The sequence below is a fragment of the Zootoca vivipara genome, chromosome 1 (genome assembly GCF_965207765.1).
Source record: "Zootoca vivipara chromosome 1, rZooViv2.hap1.1, whole genome shotgun sequence".
NCBI classification, from domain to species: Eukaryota; Metazoa; Chordata; class Lepidosauria; order Squamata; family Lacertidae; genus Zootoca; species Zootoca vivipara.
The window spans coordinates 131,764,668-131,785,660 of record NC_142582.1 but is presented as its reverse complement, the minus strand read 5'-3'; the positions used below and the strand labels follow the sequence as shown (position 1 = coordinate 131,785,660).

At 43.5% G+C, this 20,993-nt stretch overlaps 1 protein-coding gene across 1 annotated transcript in view; it reads right to left on the bottom strand.

The window, feature by feature from the left end:
• Positions 1 to 1,682: 1,682 nt before the first annotated feature.
• The window catches only part of POLE2 (DNA polymerase epsilon 2, accessory subunit), a 22,436-nt gene continuing 3,125 nt past the window's right edge, over positions 1,683 to 20,993 (bottom strand). The window contains exons 3-20 of the mRNA XM_035140887.3: positions 20,300 to 20,400; positions 19,859 to 19,934; positions 16,411 to 16,488; positions 15,209 to 15,302; positions 14,544 to 14,618; positions 12,605 to 12,688; positions 12,330 to 12,386; positions 10,788 to 10,836; positions 9,773 to 9,845; positions 9,331 to 9,503; positions 9,111 to 9,200; positions 8,091 to 8,145; positions 7,559 to 7,618; positions 7,377 to 7,454; positions 7,062 to 7,170; positions 5,069 to 5,245; positions 4,106 to 4,173; positions 1,683 to 1,835 (exon numbers count right to left, since the gene is read on the bottom strand). Coding sequence (XP_034996778.3) covers positions 1,817 to 1,835; positions 4,106 to 4,173; positions 5,069 to 5,245; positions 7,062 to 7,170; positions 7,377 to 7,454; positions 7,559 to 7,618; positions 8,091 to 8,145; positions 9,111 to 9,200; positions 9,331 to 9,503; positions 9,773 to 9,845; positions 10,788 to 10,836; positions 12,330 to 12,386; positions 12,605 to 12,688; positions 14,544 to 14,618; positions 15,209 to 15,302; positions 16,411 to 16,488; positions 19,859 to 19,934; positions 20,300 to 20,400 — 1,516 coding nt within the window. The 3' untranslated portion in view covers positions 1,683 to 1,816. The remainder of the gene's footprint in view (positions 1,836 to 4,105; positions 4,174 to 5,068; positions 5,246 to 7,061; positions 7,171 to 7,376; positions 7,455 to 7,558; positions 7,619 to 8,090; positions 8,146 to 9,110; positions 9,201 to 9,330; positions 9,504 to 9,772; positions 9,846 to 10,787; positions 10,837 to 12,329; positions 12,387 to 12,604; positions 12,689 to 14,543; positions 14,619 to 15,208; positions 15,303 to 16,410; positions 16,489 to 19,858; positions 19,935 to 20,299; positions 20,401 to 20,993) is intronic.

Below are 20,993 nucleotides of genomic sequence, written 5' to 3'. Positions count from 1 at the left end.
AGTGTCTCTTGTGCCTCTCCTGTCTGTCCTAGCGGCTCGGAGGTTCCTGCCGCATAGTTCTGAAAGGGTTAACAGCAGCAATGGAGCTGCCGTCCCTAGAGCGGCAGGGAAGTGTGAAAGAGAGGAGCTTCCGTTCCCCGTCTCGCTTTCCGTGTGCGGGTCTGTGCTTCTTGGCAGAGGCTCTGGAGGCGGGGACTGGGGAGGAGCTGGCAGATCGTAGGAGCCAAGTTCTAAGGGCCAATGTCCCTTCCTCCCCCCCCCAATAAAATATTTGCGGGTGCCGCCCCCCAAATTGATTATCCTTGCCTTTCAAATAGGGTGTGCCAGATCAAGCAGCAGAATCGGAGCGGGCGCTGGGGCAAAGCGGTGCAAATGCGACTTCCCACCCTGAGCAGCTAAAAGGCACTGGAGAAATGTTTTCTCTTGCATTGAACGGCCTCTGGCCTGATCCTGCAAGCTCTTCTGTTCAAATAAACCAGAATGAACACTCAATTTCCCCAGCAGCTTAATAAAAACCGCAGAAGCCCTTCACTAACCTGCTAAAACTAAATTAAAAAATTCCTTCCAGCAGCACCTTAGAGACCAAACATGTTTGTCATTGGTATGAGCTTTCGTGTCCATGCACACTTATTCAGATACACTAACGGTACAGTTCTATCTTCAGTTGAAAACCATTTCTGATACTGAAGAAGTGTGCATGCACACGAAAGCTCATACCAATGACAAACATAGCTGGTCTCTAAGGTGCTACTGGAAGGAAATTTTTAATTTTGTTTCAACTTTGGGTGGTAGACTGCTTCAAGGATATGTACGCTGTGTCTGGTATAATGGAAGACTGGCAGGCAGGATATTAATGCAATAAACAAACAGGATTAGGGGTTGGTGTGGGGCTTTGGCAGCTGTAGGGAGAACTGTAATGTAAACCCACATTATAGAAGAGCTTTTAGCAGAATAGGCACAGGAGAGTTAGTTTTAAAAACTGCCTTCCAGTACTGCTGAACTTCAAGGGCCAGCAGCCTTGTTCTATGAGGAAGAGCACGTGAAACATCAGTTCTAAGCAGACAAATGCTCATTTCACATTCTCCAAAACTGGGGTCTCTAAACAACTGAAAGGGATTGGCATTATATCATGGTCCTACCTAACCACAAACTTTGGCTGAAATATTTAGCATAGCAGGTTTTGGAACTTTGCTGTGGATGGGAGCTACCCACCCAGCTCCGCACATCCATCCACAGCAAAGTTCCAAAACCTGCTATGCTAAATATTTCAGCCAAAGTTTGTGGTTAGGTAGGACCATGATATAATGCCAATCCCTTTCAGTTGTTTAGAGACCCCAGTTTTGGAGAATGTGAAATGAGCATTTGTCTGCTTAGAACTGATGTTTCACGTGCTCTTCCTCATAGAACAAGGCTGCTGGCCCTTGAAGTTCAGCAGTACTGGAAGGTTCTCAAACCCCTTTGGAGTGGTTCCCCCATCCCCCCAAATTCAGAAAGGCCATCCACAAACTCTTATGGCAGCAGCAGGCAAAAGGGCACACATTTCTCAAGTCAGGATCCAGGCACCATTTGTTTTGTCCGAATAAAATTCACTTGGGGGAAAAGTTGTTGGGCCGTTGCGCCATCGCTGTTTCAAGTACTGTAGAGCTGTAAGACTTATGCAAGTATGCCAGAACCCTATTCCATCCATTATTTGAAAGTTTATTTACAAGACGTTCAAGATCTGTAATAGCAGCATACAATAAAATCCATGATTCCAGAAGTGGTGCTTCCATGGTATTAAAGTCAGAATACTTGATCTACTGTTATTTTCTGAGATTCAAATACCTTGAAGTTTGCTGGGGGGAAGAGAAAAAAGCAAGTTACCATAACTGCATTGGTGCTTCTTGAAACTAACTTCATACCTTCTTTCTTCGGCCTTAATGCTTACTTTTTAAAAGTTTATAAAATAAGCACTAGCAACTTCAAAGGAGTTTGCCATTCTAAGATATCTCTGTTCCTATGGTTACATAGAATTAAACCCTCACATTTGATTAAAGTTACGTGAATATTCTAGATCCAAGATTAGTGCGCTTGATGGGGACACAAAGAGCCCACTTCACACAGATTTTTAATGCTTTGTCCCATGCACTGAGGATTAAGTTCTGTTTAATACAACAAAAAAGGAACCCTATACACTTCACATGGAAGGCTACCGAGATTGCCTCAGATCAGTGAGTCTTAATGCTTCCAGATTTAATTCCCTTAAAATTCAGCTTGGCTGTCTTCCAGATGGCCGGGGTCGCTTAAAGTTTACTAGCTTAGTTATAAAGGAAAGGTTTTAAAAGCCATAGCTTGGTCTGAAAATCACAAATGTACCTAAGAGAATTACTGCCAGTTACGCAGAATAAGATTTCAGGGTTGTGTTACAAATATGTGGGAAGGTGGGGGTTATACAAATTTTGTAATGCCCACTCTTAACTGAGAGCACTAGCTAGGTGTCACTGTTGCCTTTAAGCATTGTCCTTGCGGTAAGGATACAAAAAAAGCATACAGCCTTTTATATTCTAATATATCTTGTATCTACATTTTATATAGATTACTGTATTTTATATTCATCTTTTATAGCTTACATTCTGTGAATAAAAACATGTGAATGAAAAATCCTCTTACTAAAAATGCACAACCAAATGCATCACGGAGAATTCTAGACAGATGTATTCACAAGGCAGACTGGTCCAAATTCATGTTGTTACCCAGGCACCCCCAACCTGCAGCCCTCCAGATGTTTTGGCCTACAACTCCCATGATCCCTAACTAACAGGACCAGTGGTCAGGGATGATGGGAATTGTAGTCCAAAACATCTGGAGGGCCGAAGGTTGGGGATGCCTGTTCTTACCCAAGGGCAAGAGTTCCAAAACAGGAACAGAGATTTATTCGTTTCTATTTAACAGACTATATTTACCACTTACTAGAACAAAAAAAGACCCCAAAGCAGTTTAACAACAAAACAGTTAAAATACCAAAAACACCAACAGAAAACAAATACGGTATTAAAAGCAAGTGACATAAAAGTTTAAAACAAACTTAAAACTGGTGAACAGCTAACATACTCCTGTTAAACTGAAATGCTAGAATTATATGCCTACACAGTTCTTAGCAGGCACGGAGAACAGTTCACTGAAAGCACCTGTGAAATATTAATGGGCAGGAAGTTCTCAAGAATGGGTGGTGCCACACTAGAGGACCCATTGCCTACTAAGCAGGACAAGCATGAAGGGGCACTTGCAAAAGCACAAGTTCTGCAGAGCAAAATAGCATAGCGGGCACATTCTTGGGTATATCCTTTTGGTATATAGAGGGTAGATAAGCTTCATAATTCCCTCCCTGGAAAGGTTCATCTGAATCTCAATCTTCCTTTGAATAGTTTTAAAACCCTTCTATTCAGACACATTGTTAGCCACTAGTAACTATACAGGGGTGTTATAGGGCTGAAATTCTTGGGTATGGATTTTTCCTTGTGAGTACAGTAACCCTGCAGGGGTTACATTCTGTGGAACCAAAAGCCAAAATCTCATATAGCAGGTATGTCCAGCTCCCAAGAGACTGCAATCTACTCCCACTATTAAAAAACTGGTAATGATCTACCCATTAGATTGACCAAAGTTGGGTTTTTTGCGGGGGGGGGAGTTATTGACCTTTTGGGGGGTGGGTGAGGAGATCGATCAGGATCACGCAATCGACCAGGGATGCCCCACGATCAACCAGTAGATCGTGATTGACCTGTTGAACATGCCTGTCATATAGTTAAGACACACTAGGTTCAATTGTGGAGGGGATTGCCAAAGTCTTCTTACCCAGACGTCCGCCCACTTCTAAATTTTTTACTTTTTTTTTTTTGCCAAGCACATAAAGCTGAATACGCACCAATTAAATGTGCCCAAGTTGCGGGCTTACTGTAGTCATGCTTTATATATTGAACAGTATATTTTTTATCCCAGTCAAACACCAAACTCTTTGTTCCACCAAACAAAGAGTTTACAACAGATAGCAGCCCAAATAACGGTCAAATTTGTATTGTAAAAGCAGGGGGCCTTTTTGATTTTATATCAAAAAATAAGACCTTACCTGTCCTCCACTGTTTTGTTAGATGGGTAGAATACTTTGAATGAAAAGCCACTTCTTGGGAAAGATCCCTGGAATGAGGGGGGTAAGAAAGGATTTTAGTTTTTGAAGCTCGTCATTTGGATTTCTTAAGAACTTCTGAAGGGCTGTAGCTCAGCGGTACATCATCTACTTTGCATGCAGAAGGGTCAGTCCTCTGCATCTCTAGAAAGGCTTGGGAATACCCAATCTGAAACCTAGAGAGCCACTGCCAGTCAACATAGACAACACAGACCAAATCTGACTCAATGTAAAACCAGCTTCCTCTGTTCTTGTCGCCACGGCAATAGAACCTTGATTAAATAGATTTAATGAGGAGGAAATGCCCCATGGGTGGGCTATCACCTCACCTTGTGCAGGATGCCCCAGGAACTCTCTACATTTGCCTTTTGTTTTGAAACGACAATTGCGTTCCTGCCTGGATCTTTCCAAAAGGACCCAATTTAGATTCCGGAAATGCTAAATCAGTAGCTTTCCCTATAACACAATGCATCTCCCATTTGTTCAGCTTTACGGGGGACACCTCCAAGAGGCTGATCCACGCCACTATTTTCAAAGACACATTGTTCTAGCACCAGACTGAAGTAGAATCTGAAGCTCCAAATTAACAAAACAGTGCACTGCTTGAATAAGAATAAGTACTAGTCACCACCACCTAGCAACATTTAAAAATAATAATGAAAGGAAGGAATGAAACTCAGGTACAATAACTTTCAGTTAACTTACCATTTTTTTGTTTTGGAAAAACTACATAAATGCTTGCGGTATATATCCATCAGAATGAGCAGCGCTAAGTAGGAGCAATCCCAACTAAGAGTGTGTACTAACAACATATTAAACATTTTCATTTTTTTGCTAGACACTTTTTCATCATGCTTACAAAAGGAAGAAGGGAAGGGAAGGGTGGATAGAGAGATAGGATCTTACGGGATTTATGCAGAGGCAATCAGTGTTGGTCACAGTGAACGGGTCATATTTGTCAGCAAAGACAATGAGATCCGGAAGAGGGTAGGTTCTCAATGTGTAGTCATAGACCCAGTAGACAGGACTAACATTAAGGGGCAATGGAGTCAGATGCCCTTGTGATAAAATAGTCTTTACAAACTGCAAGGCAAAGAACAAGGGCACACAAATTACTTTGGTTTCCATTTGAAAGCAAAAACCTCTTTCAAACGCCTATATACTGTAAATCACAAAACCATCTTCCTTTCCTGATGATTAGCACATGTTAAAAATAGCACTGGGACCCAGGTGGCGCTGTGGTTAAACCACTGAGCCTAGGGCTTGCTGATCAGAAGGTTGGCGGTTCGAATCCCTGTGACGGGGTGAGCTCCCGTTGCTTGGTCCCAGCTCCTGCCAACCTAGCAGTTCGAAAGCACGTCAAAAATGCAAGTAGATAAATAGGAACCGCTACAGCGGGAAGGTAAACGGCGTTTCCATGTGTTGCTCTGGTTTGCCAAAAGCGGCTTTGTCATGCTGGCCACATGACCTGGAAGCTATACGCCGGCTCCCTTGGCCAATAATGCGAGATGAGCGCGCAACCCCAGAGTCGGTCACGACTGGACCTAATGGTCAGGGGTCCCTTTACCTTTACCTAAAAATAGCACTATATGCTTCATTTTGAGTTCTAAATCTGGTAAACTAAGTCAGAATTGAGACTCATTCAGATCTCTGCAGTCTTGCAGAGTTGTGCAGTGACTTGGGGAACACTACTGTGGCCCAATGAAATTCCCATGCTACCAACAGCATCTGAAGTGATATCTGAGGACCATGCTTTGGGGAAGCTATACTTTTCCAGAGCAGAGCAGCTGCAAGGCCTCTTGTATGGAAGATGAACCATTTGGAATCCAATTTAGTCATCAGAATCCACCCACACATTCCATTAACTATATGTAAAAGTTTCTACAGTATATGCAGAAGAAAGAAGATGGGATTTCAGCTCCTCTCTCTCTCTCTCTTTTCAATGATGACTACTTCTCCCTCGGTAGAACTCTTGTATACGTGTCCCATACTATTTGCACAGAAATGCACCGGAACAGAAAAGAACTTCGGGGGTGTGAAAATTAAAATGAGGCGGCCACTTTAAACATGCTGCATTCTTCAGGATACCAAAAGTTCCCCTTTTGCTCCTGCCCCTGAAGATTTGGGAGGGCACATGGGGGGGGCAGCAGAGAAGAGGCAGTCTCACTGTTTGAGCAGAAATCTGCTTGCACAGTGTTGGATATCACCCAGAGTACAAGTGGGAGTCCATTCAGCTGGCAAACAGACACCACTGGGTGGTTTTCTCTGGGTGATAGCCAAATGTGGCAGTCCACTTGGACAGCCCACTTATTTAAAATGGCCCTGTGATCCTTGGATGAAGGGTAGTATAAAAACAACAAAGAAATATGCTTGCATATAAGGAGTTCTGCTTTCTCTTCTTCCCTCCCCAGCCCTCCCCATCTCCTCCAAATCTGCTTCAGAAAGTTCCTCCCCACCCTTCCAGAGCAGGTGGAGGCGGAGGAGATGCAGAGGTAAGGGAAGGAATGAGAAGCAGGTGCCTGATCATATTACACAGGATCTCTTCCTTAATTTCTTACTCTATTACTAAAAATAATCATGCCAGGTGTCAGCAAACTTCTTCAGCAGGGGGCCAGTCCCCTGTCCCTCAGACCTGGGGGGGCAGATTATTATTTTTTTTGGGGGGGAGAATGAATTCCTATGCCCCACAAATAACCCAGAGATGCATTTTAAATAAAAGCACACATTCTATTCATGTAAAAACACGCTGATTCCCGGATCGTCCGTGGGCTGGATTGAGAAGACGATTGGGCCGGATCCAGCCCCGGGGCCTTAGTTTGCCTACCCATGTGCTAGAGTAATAGTAACGACCTAACCTGCAGAAGCTTATCCCCAAATGTTTCATGCTTTTTTGCCTTACATGATTAGAAATATCCAAGTTGCTGTTAGGAAAACGGACACAGTTCCGGCACATCTTATTTACCAGGTCTTCTCTAAAGATTATTATTTCCTGAGTGCAGTACTGGACTCTGGAAGGAAGAAGCGCAATTTTATTTTTTCAGGGTGAAAAACAGGCATCCAGGAGAGACCATCAGCAAGGCAGAAACACACACAGCTTCTCCCTGGATATCCAGAGTATTAACCCTACACAAATATGTAATGTTATGTGTAGTATTAATCAGACACATATTAAAGGCCTCAATTTAAAACATCCCCTTTAAATTGGGACATTTACCTGCAAGGGTTTGTAGTGAAGACTGAAAATGGCACCTGCTGTTTGAACTCTTCAGTAATGTTTTCAGGAAGTGGCGGCCTGAAATAAATTTGTGTAGTATGTATTAGAAATAAATGTGCGTATTCTCATACAGTAGTTGGATGTTTGGATAAATCACCTTAATTGTCAAGTCACAAGCATACCTTGGCAAAATTGAGCCTGGGCCAGGGTCTTCAGAGCCAGGAACAAACACAAATCGACTGCTATAAATAGTTGAATACATAACTACATTTAATATAACTGATAGGTAAAAATCAAAGCATCAGAAAAGTAAATGGCAACATTACTCAAATACAACCAAAGTTTTAGAAGTGGATGACAGGCCACATAAACCTCCAGTTATGACAGGTGAATGAAAGGCTTTTTGGGGATTTTGTAGCTACCTAGGAGTTTCTAGCTAACAAAGGTGCAATCTCCCATTGTCTCCCAAGACAGACGGGATGCCAACCACAACAAAATATTTAAGTGAGGTTGAACAAAGGAGAATGAAATTTTTAGTAGCTCTTATCAAAATTCTGTATACAATACTTGGTGTGAATGGACCCAATTTTTCTTTCTTTTATTTTCTTTTTTAAGTGAGACTTAATTCTGCAGGGTGGAATTTTTCTAACTGACAAATCTGAAGCACATCTTCAGTAAGATTTTTCACCAAGGAAATAAAAACACAGCACATACCTCTGATGGATACTGGGGTATTCACATATGATATTTGCAAGGGCTTTCAGTGAACCTAGAGGTACAACCATAAAAGCTTTCCTATGAAACTGCATAGATATTCCTACATTTTCTCATCTTATCCACAGGTAACCAATATACATCTTACATCAACAGCTGAACAACAGTTACACAGAACACCTCCCCCCCACCTTAAGTAACTAAACCAGTTGGTTATATTGTAAATGGCTTTGTGGAAGCTATTTTTCACAATGCAAAGTTCACTAAGGCAGTATTTTTATTACTGAACCTAAGCAAGTTTGAATTGAGATATGAATTATAGCTGGGGGAAACCGTAGCTCCATTTCAGCCACTTCTGGGTGAAAAGGCACACTGAGAACACCGGAGGGGGGGGGCTCTGCATATTCTAATAAACATGGCATTCTCTAGGATATGAGCCTGCTGCCATGGTGACCCCCTCCCGCTTTACTTCATTCAGTGTTGAAATGGGTAAACTCTTCTAATGGAAACAGCTCAGTTGCCACCACATTCCACCAGCTTCCTTCAAAGCATGTGAACAAGTCACTTGTTTATTTACTTACTTATTAATTTTTGATGGAACCCCTTATGTGGGATTTTGTATACTGTATAAATTTTCCCTCAGCTCCTTTTGATGGCCCATGTAGGACCAGCATGGATAGTTGGCCCTGGTGAATATTTGACGTTTTCACCCCTTTTGATCTTGATTTATGGGCTACCATTAAAACGAGGCTGCATTTTAACCTATATTTTAATCAACTGTTTGTTTGTTTGTTTGTGTTTGTTTGTTTTTAAAATGTTTTTACTGTATTTTATATTTGGTGTTAGCCGCCCTGAGCCCGGTCTTGGCCGGGGAGAGGAGGGTATACGTAAAATTATTATTATTATTATTATTAACCAGGGATATCTCTACAGAACTGTCTCAAATGTTTAAACAACACACAAACAGAAAAAACCACAAACTATTCACAATATGCAATAAAGCAGCTGACTCCAAAGTACCTTTTAGCGATTGAATTTGGTTTTTTCCATACGGGGCAGAGGAAAAGTTCCCACAGAAGAAGAAGCAAGTTGGAGGCATGGAGGAGTAACCTGGTTAGAGGAACAAGGAACATTACTGACTTTTGGTCTGGTAGCACGTATCTTTTTTTATTTGTACATATTGCTTCACATTTCAACCGAAACCTTTAAGCAGTTGACAAATATGGGTCAACAGAGCTACCTGAAAACATAATACGCAGCTTCTCCAAAACTTCTGCTTGGTCCAGCCAAACGTCTGAAAGGAACACAAACATGGCGTCCTCATTTTCTTCTTCCAGCTGTTTCAGTTTCGCAGAAGATTTTACAGAGGTCGAAGAAGGCCCTCCAAAGAAGTTTGTGTTTCCATAATACGCCCTACAGCATGAACAGCAAATGCCAAAAGGCTCCATTTAAGCTCATTCCTCTCCCAGATCACGTCCTCAGTTTGTCACTTGTTGCTTGCAAGGAGTATGGCTTTAAATGAGGGGCTGTATCTTCTAGCATTGATCACTGACTCCCCAACCCAGCTCACTATGTCCCTCGCCTGCATAAGGTTTCTGAAATTCAATTTTTTGTTGATTATAATCCACATTACAAAATCCATCCCAACATCAGTTCCTCAAGATAGTTTTATAGTTTTTTACCTAGTTGTTGTAGAAGGCTCTGTAGGGGGAAAGCCAAATGCATTGACGTGAAATATTTCATCTTCATACCAGCCTAGGAAATAAGATTAGCATGGTGTTTTTTTTCCAAATTCAAAAAAATCATGGTATGCTTAAACCTATCACTCCCATTGATACTACACATCCTCCACCGAAGATGCCAGGCTCTCAACATATTTTACATTCTTCTTCTCCCAGGTTCTCAAATGTGTAAATAATACACAAACAGAAAAACCACAAGCTAATCTCCTACTGATTCATAAATGCAATAAAGGATCTGCTCCCCATGTACCTTTTAGTGAGTTTGGCTTTTTTCCATAAGGGAAAGAGGAAAATTCCCCCACAAGAAGCATGGAAGAATAACCTGGTTAGAGGAATGCCTTACTCAAGGAGGCCCACCTACAGGTCTGCTTACTGCAATGCCAGATAAAAAACATTTCTGTTTTCCTGGATTTTTAAGAACAGCTAGTGTATTTATTTATTTATTTATTTATTTAGAGCCCTTTGATTTTACCATCTATTTAAATGGTAAATTTGTAGATCTTTTAGGACTGGTATTATATAGTCCCGGAGGCAGCTCCAAGTCACCAGTCTAGGTGCCTTCGACACCCGAGGTAGATATTTTAGGACCCACCTTATTCTCTGGATTATAATCCATTTTAATTGTTTTTAATATTGTATTTTTAAATTGTTATAACACACCCTAGGATCTCATGATGAAGGGCAGGTTAAAAAAATCTAATTAATAATAAAAATAACACTTAAGTTGTTGATGCAGTCTGTACTCTGCTGGAGTGTATGGGTGGTGTACACAACTTCTATATGAATAGGTTCTGTTCATAGCCTTAGAACAACACCTAGGCGGTGTCCTCTGGTACAATTCTCTTCTCTCCACCCACCCTTATTTGTTCAGATCCTTGGATATATCATCAGCTTAACAAGTCTGACCTTACTGAAAAGAGTCAACCTTGAGAAGAAAAAAAATGATCTGGCTTACCTTCTGTTAAAACAAAACATGACTCTGTGTATAAGCCACTGTGGAACTGGTACAAAACAGTTAAGGAAGATGTTCTTGCTACGTAGGCGGCACTATAGAAATTGTTCTAATTATTCTAATCAAAGCAAATGAACAGCTGTGGCTCTAAACACAGACTTTAGGCAAGGCTGTGAATATTCTTTGCACCTTCATTTCTCCACATGGAAGCCAACAATCAAAATATTTCCATGTGTTGGTTAAAATAGAACAATAACATTTAGGCCTTCTCACTGTTGTAAAAATGCAAATTGGGCAGGGGCTGCAGAGAGCTTTGAAGCCAGAAGAACAACACTTAGGGCTTCTGGGCCTTGTGGAGCCCCTGATCAATCTTTCAGAACTATTTCATGCCCGATGTTAACCCTCTACCAAGCACCTGCTCTCTTTCATTCCTTAACAACATCAAAAAAAATCACCTTGGAAAACCTGAATTTCGTAATAGTTATGTAGCACATACTACTATGCAATGCTTCACCATTATTATTCTTAAAAGTTTGAGTTTCCAAGACAAAGAATTTGATTTAGGATTCTTAACCTACTTTGCAACATCTTATTGCAACTAACCAGAGTAGTTGCCATCTATTTGATTCCTGTGTTGCCAGAGGTTGCCCAACTGTACAATTATATGATTCTATTCCCAGAGTGATAGCAGTAACTGCTTGTTACTCCCAGTAAATTACTCCTATCCACAATTTATATGAAAACTTCCAGTTATAGTGACCACAATGGCCTTGTGCAGCCACAATGCTAAACTACGGTGCAACATGCACAAACGTGAGACTGGTGCAGCCTCAAGAAGACTTTAAGTTTCTGATTATGTTGTCCAATAAGTCATTGTTTCTTAACCCCAACTGTGGTTAACTTTGGCTATGTTAAGAAAGCATTCTTAAATGTTTATATACAAAAATATTGGGGTTTTTTGTCAGCTGAGTAGTAAGTGAAGGAACAGAAAACTTCCATTTCTAGGTGAATCTGCAGGAAGATGGTTATGATGACTACAGCTGTGCGCGATCATGGCAAGTTGATAGTTAGAAAGACAAAAAGGCAGCTGTGTAAGCACTCTTGGGTGGGAAGAACGTTTTTAATTAAACCGTTCCTGCTGTTTGGCTGCAAAAGCAGCAACACTCAACGCCTGCCCATTTGAAACAAAGGAGACTAGTGAGGACTAGGTACTGTACAGGAATGAAATGAAGATGCCCCAGTCCACAGGCTTAACATCTAAAAATCAACATGAGAAAAAAACGAAAAGGGAGTTGGAGAAAGGAAAACTTTGTAGTAGCTGGATGAGAAAAAAGAAAGCAAAATATAATAATAATAATAATAATAATAATAATAATAATAATAATTAAATAAATAAATACATACCCTATACAATGATTAAACTACAGGTAGGAAAAAAGAATTGAAAAAAAAGTAGAAAGTCCACAAAGAAATGCAAAAGGGGAAATAAGAGTTTATCTCACTGTTCAGTCTCTTTTCTAACTTAGGATGCATGTAAAAGGATATTGCTTTACTAATGTCCAGCTGGACAACTCCTGTTGGATCTTCCAAGAAAAACTTCCCCTTAAAAATATGGATAAAAGTAATTAGGGCCAAGCCATTCAGCTTCAAAACACTCCCCTTGAGGTCACGCCACTGTAAAAAACCACACTTCTGCTTCTATTAGTTGAATATTTTGGACCATTCCCCCAGTCACATTTTAACACAAATCATGTGCATCAGCACCAGAACATTGAACAGCAAAGTCATATCAAGAGCCGCTGAAGTGCAGCACAGCTTACCTCTTTCAGCTGGGTTATCATCCCCAGAACGATAACTTCCTTAACTTTAGCTGAGTTCCCCAAGAGAGTTTCTATAGTTTTGAGCTACAATCAGAGACAAATTAAATTAGTTAAGGCTTGCGTTTCCCAGATTCAAAAATTAGCTACAAGGCCCTTAGAGCTACCGTGTTTCCCCTTTTTTAAGACACCGTCTTATAACTTTTTTCCCTCAAAAAAACACAAGGTGTCTTATTTTCAGGGGATGTCTTAATTTTTTATTAGGTTTTTATTTTATTTTATTACGGTACCTTCTGTTGCTCGTTGGTCTCATAAGGCAGACAGGAAGGGTGGAATTTGCAGAGACTGGCTCTCGGAATACAGGAAGGGAGGAAAGTGTAGTCGGTACCTTATGACAGGCCGCTGGCTCGGGGCGCTGCTTGGCGCTGCAGCAGCCGCCGGTTCCGGGCGCCGAGGCCATGCAGCCCACAACATTCCGGCGGGGCAGAAGGGGGCCAGCAGCGCTCCCGTCACCGTCCGTTCGGTGCCGAAGCCGCGGCCTGAACCTGCGCACGCGGGAACCGGGCAGGTCCCGCGCCGGGGTAGCTTGGTGCTTGGGGCGCGCCGTGAGCGGGTGTGTGAAGCGATGGCGCGAGGCTCCCCCAGCTCCAGCCTAGGCAGGGATTTTGCTAAGGCGAAGCCTTCAAGGAGCCAGGCTTGGGCGGCTGGCTGGCGGGGGCTTGATCGCACAGCGGCTGAGGAGGCAGGGCGGGAGTGGGGTGGAATCTGAAATGGCCCAGTCGTGGGTGGCAAGGCGGATTGGGAGCGGGGCGAGACGTTGCCGGCTAAGCTGCTGGGCTGCTCCGGCACAACATGGCTTTGAGGGAGGGGCGTGATGGCTTCTGCGGGGGTCAGCGGGGCCCTCGGCAGCTGCGCTTCTCATGCTTCCTCTGTGTGGAAGGTGGTGCTGCAGAGCCCAAGGCGGGAGCTGGGAGAGCCTCTCCGAAGAACTGTTCTCCCGCGCTTAAACAGAAAGAGCTCAGGCGGACCAAACCAAAGGTCCCTCCAGTCCAGCGCCTTGTTTTTAAAAGCGGCTAGAAAAAAAAGCCATCCGTTGCTCCAGAGGCGCGGAAGGGGCAAGCAGCGCTCCCGCCGCCACCCATTGCCCCGGCGGCACGGAAGGCTCGCACGCCTCCCGTTGCCGCTCAGCCTTGGGCCATGCAGCCCACGACGCTCCAGAGGCGCGGAAGGGGCAAGCAGCGCTCCCGCCGCCACCCATTGCCCCGGGGCACGGAAGGGCCCGCACGCCTCCCGTTGCCGCTCAGCCTTGGGCCATGCAGCCCACGACGCTCTAGAGGAGTGGAAGGGGCCAGCAGCGCTCCCGCCGCCGTCCGTTGCTCTGGTGGCACGGAAGGGCCAGCGGGCCTCCCGTCGCCGCTCAGCCTTGGGCCATGCAGCCCACAATGCTCCAGAGGCGCGGAAGGGGCCAGCAGCGCTCCCGACGCCGGGGGGCTTCCCTGTCCGGGCGCTCGGCCCGAGTGGAAAAAAGTCCTGGGAAGAGCGGGGAGGCTCCCAGCGCGGCTCGCCTGGCAACGCGCTCAATTCATGCACCCCCTCCCACATGGTCTCAAACCTCTCCGAGGTATGTCTTATTTTCGGGGTATGTCTTACGTTTCGCACATGCCTAGAAATCCTGCCATGGCTTACTTAATGACTACGTATTAAAAAAGGGGAAACACGGTACTTCCCCCCCCCCTTGAATGTCAGCCCCTGGTGCCCTACTGCAAACGGCTTTCAGCGGTTTTTTAAAGACTCCTTAGTTTGCTCTCAGGAAAAATCGGAGCTGCTGTTTGAGAAACCCATGCCCAAAGTCTCCAAAAGGGCTTTGTGTTGCAAGGTGCAGGATACAAATTCTGTAAATACCGGTATTTAAGTAAGTCAATGAAAACATTTTAAATTTTACCTGGAATTTACTTCTGCTTTCCTCTGCAGGCGCAGCAATAGCAGACGGTGTGAACAGTTCGTGCCTATGCGTTCTCTGCACAGTGGGAAATACAAGGCAGGTAGCAAGGGAAAGCACCATGCAGTTATGGCTAAAACACCCCCCCCCATGCAATGATGCCCTCAAGCTATTATCTCACATGAACCACAATCCTAGCCTCCTATGGTTGGGATATGTGCTTTACAAGCTTGGTGGTAATGATGTTCCACAGCTACAAAGTTAATTATTTGGAAGGAAACTGCAGCTGCTTGCTTAACATATAATTAACTCGTGGAATTCGCCGCCACAGCATGTGGTGACAGTCACTGTTACAGATAGTTTTAAGATGGGAATAAGCCAAATTCGTGAAGGAGGAGGACACTGTCAGCAGTTGTCAGCCATGGTAGGTAAGTGGAACCTCCTTGTCCAGGGGTAGCATACCTTGCAATATCAGTTGCTGGAGGGCAAACAGCACAGAAAGGCTACTGCCCTTAAGTCCTTCTGTGGGCATTGGAAGCACCTGAGTGGCCACTGTGGGCATAGGATGCTGGGCTACATGGGTCCTTGGGTCCGATTCAGCAGCACTCTTGTCATGTACTTATGGCATGAATATGTATCTGATGGAGTCTTTCCCCGCTTTATCTCACCTGCTGCAAGATGATGTAGCGCTCACGAAACAGTTCTGCTTTATCCCTGGCAGAGCCGAATAAATTTGGAGCAGAATGGCCGGTCATTGAGAGGCTGAAATCAATTTTTACAAAGACTTGTGTAAAGGTGGATTTTAAGTGAGCACAAAGTGTGCATGCATGATAATAATAATAATAATAATAATAATAATAATAATAATAATAATACCCTGCCTATCTGGCTTCCCCAGCTGCTCTGAGCGGCTTACACAATATATAAAACATAATAAAGCATCAAACATTAAAAGTTCCCGATACAGGGCTGCCTTCAGATGTCTTCTAAAAGTTGTATAGTTGTACCTCGGGTTGCGAACCGCTCGGGTTGCGAACACTTCGGGTTATGAACTCCGCAAACCCGGAAGTGTTTTCGTCGCGCGCCCCCGCGCATGCGCAGAAACGGCGCGCGAAAATTGCAAAAATCGCGCTTTGCGCATGCGCACAAATAGCGCTCAGTTTGCGACCTTTTCGGGTTACGAACTGCGGCCCGGAACGGATCGAGTTTGTAACCCGAGGTACGACTGTATAGTTCTTTATCTCCTTAACATCTGGAGGGTGTTCCACAGGGAGGGCACCACTACTGAGAAGGCCCTCTGCCTGGTTTCCTGTAACTTCGCTTCTAGCAGTGAGGGAACCAGCAGAAGACCCTCGGAGCTGGACCTCAGTGTCTGGGCTGAATGATGGGGGTGGAGACGCTTCTTCAGGTATACTCGGCAGAGCCCGTTTAGGGCTTTAAAGATCAGCAGCAACACTTTAATTGTGCTCAGAAACACACTGGGAGCCAATGAAGATCCTTTAGGACCGGAAATATGTGGTCCCGGTGGCCGCTCCCAGTCACCAGTCTAGCTGACGCATTCTAGATTAGTTGCAGTTTCCTGGTCACCTTCAAAGGTAGTCCCACGGAGAGCGCATTGCAGTAGTCCAAGCAGGAGATAACCAGAGCATGCACCACTCTGGCAAGACACTCTGGGGGCAGGTAGGGTCTCAGCCGGCGTACCAGGTGGAGCTGGTAGACAGCTGCCCTGGACATAGAATTGACCTGCACCTCTGTGCTAAAATAGGGAACTAGGAAACCTTTGCATATTATAAGTCAAACCTGGTCTGAGGAAATGGGGAAACAATTGTTGGGATGTAGGCTCTTCAGAAACTGCAAAGCAAGAACTTACGGGAGAAACTTCTTTCTTTCAGAATTGTAAACGTATCTGGGGATATCAAATGCTCCAATAATGTTGAAAATATTTTCCCTGGGGGTTAAAACAAAGAAATGCACAGTAAGGCACATACATATGAATGCATTTTAAAGGGGGGGTAAATCACTTTAAAAACAATTTGATTCATTATCCTACTATATCTTATTCATGTATTTTCACATTTACATTAAAATCACTTTACGTTTGCTTGAACAGCGAGAATACAGTTACTTTGATTTTCAATTTATTCTAGCAGACGCAAATAAAATGGCTTCCCTCGGGGTTCAAATACTCCATTGGGACAGCTCAAGGAGTTCAGAAGCTTTCCCTTAGGCTTTTGATTAACCAGCTTGTTGTGTCATAAGAAGAAGAAGAAAAAGAAGAAGGAGGAGGAGGAGGAGGAGGAGGAGGAGGAGGAGGAGGAGGAGGAGGGGTTTGGATTTGATATCCCGCTGTATCACTACCTGAAGGAGTCTCAATGCGGCTAACATTCTCCTTTCCCTTCCTCCCCCACAACAAACACTCTGTGAGGTGAGTGGGGCTGAGACTTCAGAGAAGTGTGACTAGCCCAAGGTCACCCAGCAGCTGCATGTGGAGGAGCTGAGACGCGAACCCGGTTCCGCAGATTATAAGTCTACCGCTCTTAACCACTACACCACACTGGCTCTCTAGAACATCAAAAAAGCCCTGTTAATGAGACCAAAGGTCTATTTTCTCACAGTAGCAAACCGTTTGCTTATACAAAGCACACAAGCCGAATACTAGCACATCAGCACACTCTGATTCCCAGCAGGTGACCAGGGGCATGCCACCTCTGTGGCAATACAGCCACCCTGACTAGTAGCCACTGATAGCAGTATCCTCCATGAATTTGTCTAAGACTCCTTTAAAAAGGCATTCAGGTGGATTACCATTACTGTCTCCTATGGCAGCAAGTTCCATAGTTTAAGTGTGCACTGTATGAAGAAGGACTTCCTTTTCTCCTTCCTAAATTTCCAAACATTCACCTTCGTTGGATATCCCCCAGGTTGCAGTGTGGTGACAAAGGGGGTGTTTGTTGTCCACTCCTGGACAAACTGTGATTTATCTTACGGATGGTTAGTGTAACTAAGCCACGGTTTACGAAGATTGCTTGCTTTCGCTAACCACAGCTAAATGAGCCATAGTTCAGGTTACAAGCTTAGTGCTCTCCTACCTGCCCTCAAATTGATTTTACACACAAGTAGAACATCTGAAGAGGACTTACGGTAAGTCAAAGTACACTCCAAACTTACTGGGCTGTATCCAGCTAAGGCAGAGGTGGAATCTGCACGCATATTAAAAACATTCTGAAAATGCTTTTTTTTTAAAAGCGTTTTTAAAAATACATTGAATTTTCCTTAAGGCTCACCATCACCACCTAGTGTCACACTGTATATTTTAACACATTTAAAATGTTCTATTTGCAGCTGTATAGCTGAGTCCTCAATACTCATTTAAATAACTGACAGTCAAGTTCATGGATTTCTTTTTAAAAGATATTCTTTTTTATTATCATTTGCTTTTCTGTATAATTATACCATTAATGTATACTGTGTTACAGTCAAGCACAAGGTAATAAGAAAAGAAAAATAACTTAAATACTGTATAACACATATTTAAAGGTAAAGGGGCCCCTGACCATCAGGTCCAGTCGTGTCCGACTCTGGGGTTGCGGCGCTCATCTCGCTCTATAGGCCGAGGGAGCTGGCGTTTGTCCTCAGACAGCTTCCGGGTCATGTGGCCAGCATGACAAAGCTGCTTCTGGCGAACCAGAGCAGCTCACGGAAACGCCGTTTATCTTCCCGCCGGAGCGTCCCTATTTATCTACTTGCACTTTGATGTGCTTTCAAACTGCTAGGTGGGCAGGAGCTGGGACCGAGCAACGGGAGCTCACCCCGTTGCAGGGATTCGAACCGCCGACCTTCTGATCAGCAAGCCCTAGACTCTGTGATTTAACCCACAGCGCCACCTGGGTTCCTTAACACATATGTATATGAGCAATAATCACAACATAACTTATTCCTCCACTCTTATATACATTGACATTAACTCCCCTTTCACTCTTTCCCTGGTTTCCTATCTGATATCTTTTGAAACTGCATTTTTTTACTCTACTAAATTGTTTTCTTTGCCATACACTATGACTATCCTACTTTGTCACGTCTACTGCTGAGTATTTATACAGCCTGTTACACTTATTTTCTTGTTATAGTACTTTTCCATAAACCTATCTATATTGTTAAATCTTCTTTTAGTTTCTTATCGTCCTTATTTCCTAATCTGTTTGTCATGCTGGTGAGTTCTAAATAATCTAATATTTTAAGGTGTCTTTCTTCCTGTGATGGTACTGCATCTGTTCTCCACATCTGTGCTACCAGAGTTCGGGCCGCTCTAGTCACATCCATCCATAATGTAGTGTGATTTTTTGGGATTTCTGTTATTATTCCCAGAAGGAAAGCTTCTGCATTTTTAGGAAATGTTCTTTGAAACATTTTCTTTCTAAGGCTAGCTAATGATCTCTTGCAAAAGCCACAGAGACGGTGTCTCCGAAAACTTTTACACATCACTTGGGAAGACAGGCGAACTAATACCAGTGTACTGGAAGAAGCAAAGATCACCCATGTCAAAGCAATGATTTTTCACCACCAACATTACGCTTCCCATTTTTAAGTTTGGAATAGAGTAGTTGTTTTGGAAGACGATCATCAGGCATCCGCACAACATGACCAGTCCAACGACGTTGATTTTTCAACATCAACGTCATTGGACTGGTCATGTTGTGCAGATGCCTGATGATCGTCTTCCAAAACAACTACTCTATTCCAAACTTAAAAATGGGAAGCGTAATGTTGGTGGTCAACAAAAGAGGTCTACAGACTCTCCCAAGGCAAATCTTTTAAAATGTAGTATAAACACCAACAACTGGGAAACACTGGCCTGCGAGCGCTCCAGTTGGAGAACAGCCTTTACCAAAGGCGTCATGGACTTTGAAGACACTTGAACTCAGGATGAAAGGGAGAAATGTCCTAAGAGGAAGGCACACATAGCAAACCCTCACCGTGATCAACTCCCACTCAGAAACCTATGTCCCCACTGTGGAAGGACGTGTGGATCCAGAATTGGCCTCCACAGTCACTCACGGACTCATTGTTAAAACCGTGTTTATGGAAGACAATCTTACTCAGCTACGAGGGATCGCCAAAGAAAAAGAAGCCCTATACGTGCCATTTTAATGTGAGAACAAGATTACAATCCCTCAGAGTCTAAAGAAGGGGCTAGCGTTAATGAGTTTTAAATCTGAAATATCAGCAGGGTGGGCTACAAATGGCAATTAACTGAATTTGATTGCAGAAATGTTCCCAGTGGTTTGTTTACTCCTCTATGTGAATTGATGCCAACTTACAGGGTGTCATCTGAGGACTGGCTGCACTCCAGGACTGCTGCTTCCACCATGGCCCTTTCAATCATATTGCATGACACTAAAGAGAACAATTCAAAAGATTAAAATGGTAACCTATGCATCTGCAGGCTACAGAAGTATTTTACAAAGCATTTTAAAATACCTTTGCTTCAAGAGAAGTCACAACAAAATTACAATCTTTTAAGCAAGGAGAAGCTAAACAGAGCTGGACTGGCAAACCAGGCTCAATTTGCTGGTTGCGCATGCAGGCTTCTGACCCAAAGTTCTGCCCCTGCCATCTATTGTGCCAATTATTAGATCCACAGAACTTTAACACACTTGATACCATGAGCACCACAGCCACACAAGGATGCCACAAAACTCTTTAAGAATCCAACTTTCTTTTCTCTTCAAAGCATGTAAGATAACCAAAACTCTACTTACAAGGCTGCTTTTCAACAGCATCAATTATACTTTCTATCTTATCTTCAAGCTCCGCTTCATTAACTGTCTGAAGAGCTTCTGTGAGATACTTGGTAGCTTCTCTGATTAAAGAATAAAGGAGAACAGAATTAGTCAAGATGTGATTGAAACGATCGTAATAATGCACATGATGCTGGCACGCAGACGTAAACCTGTGTTTATTGAATCATTAGTTTGCCAACTAAAATACAGTCATACCTTGGTTCTCGAATGTAATCCATTCTGAAAGTCTGTTCGACTTCCGAAAACATTAGAAAACCAAAGCGCAGCTTCCGATTGGCCGCGGGAGTTTCCTGCACTCAACTGGAAGCTGCGGAAGTCGCGTCGGACGTTCGGCTTCCAAAAAAGTTTGTAAACCGGAACACTCACTTCCGGGTTTGCAGCATTCAGGAACCGAAATGTACGAGTACCAAGGCGTTCAGGAACCAAGGTGCAACTGTATATTGCTTCTTTGGAGCCTAATTTCAGCTGAGGGAGGGGACCTGCAGGCAGGGCCAGATTTAGGTTTGATGAGGCCCTAAGCTACTGAAGTTAATGGGGCCCTTTCTATGTCCAGCAGTCAACAACAAATTGTCGCTGCTTTTTGTGTTGAATAGATGCTATATGGTCATTTATGAATCTAATAGGTATCTAAAGCCATTTGCACATAACAAAA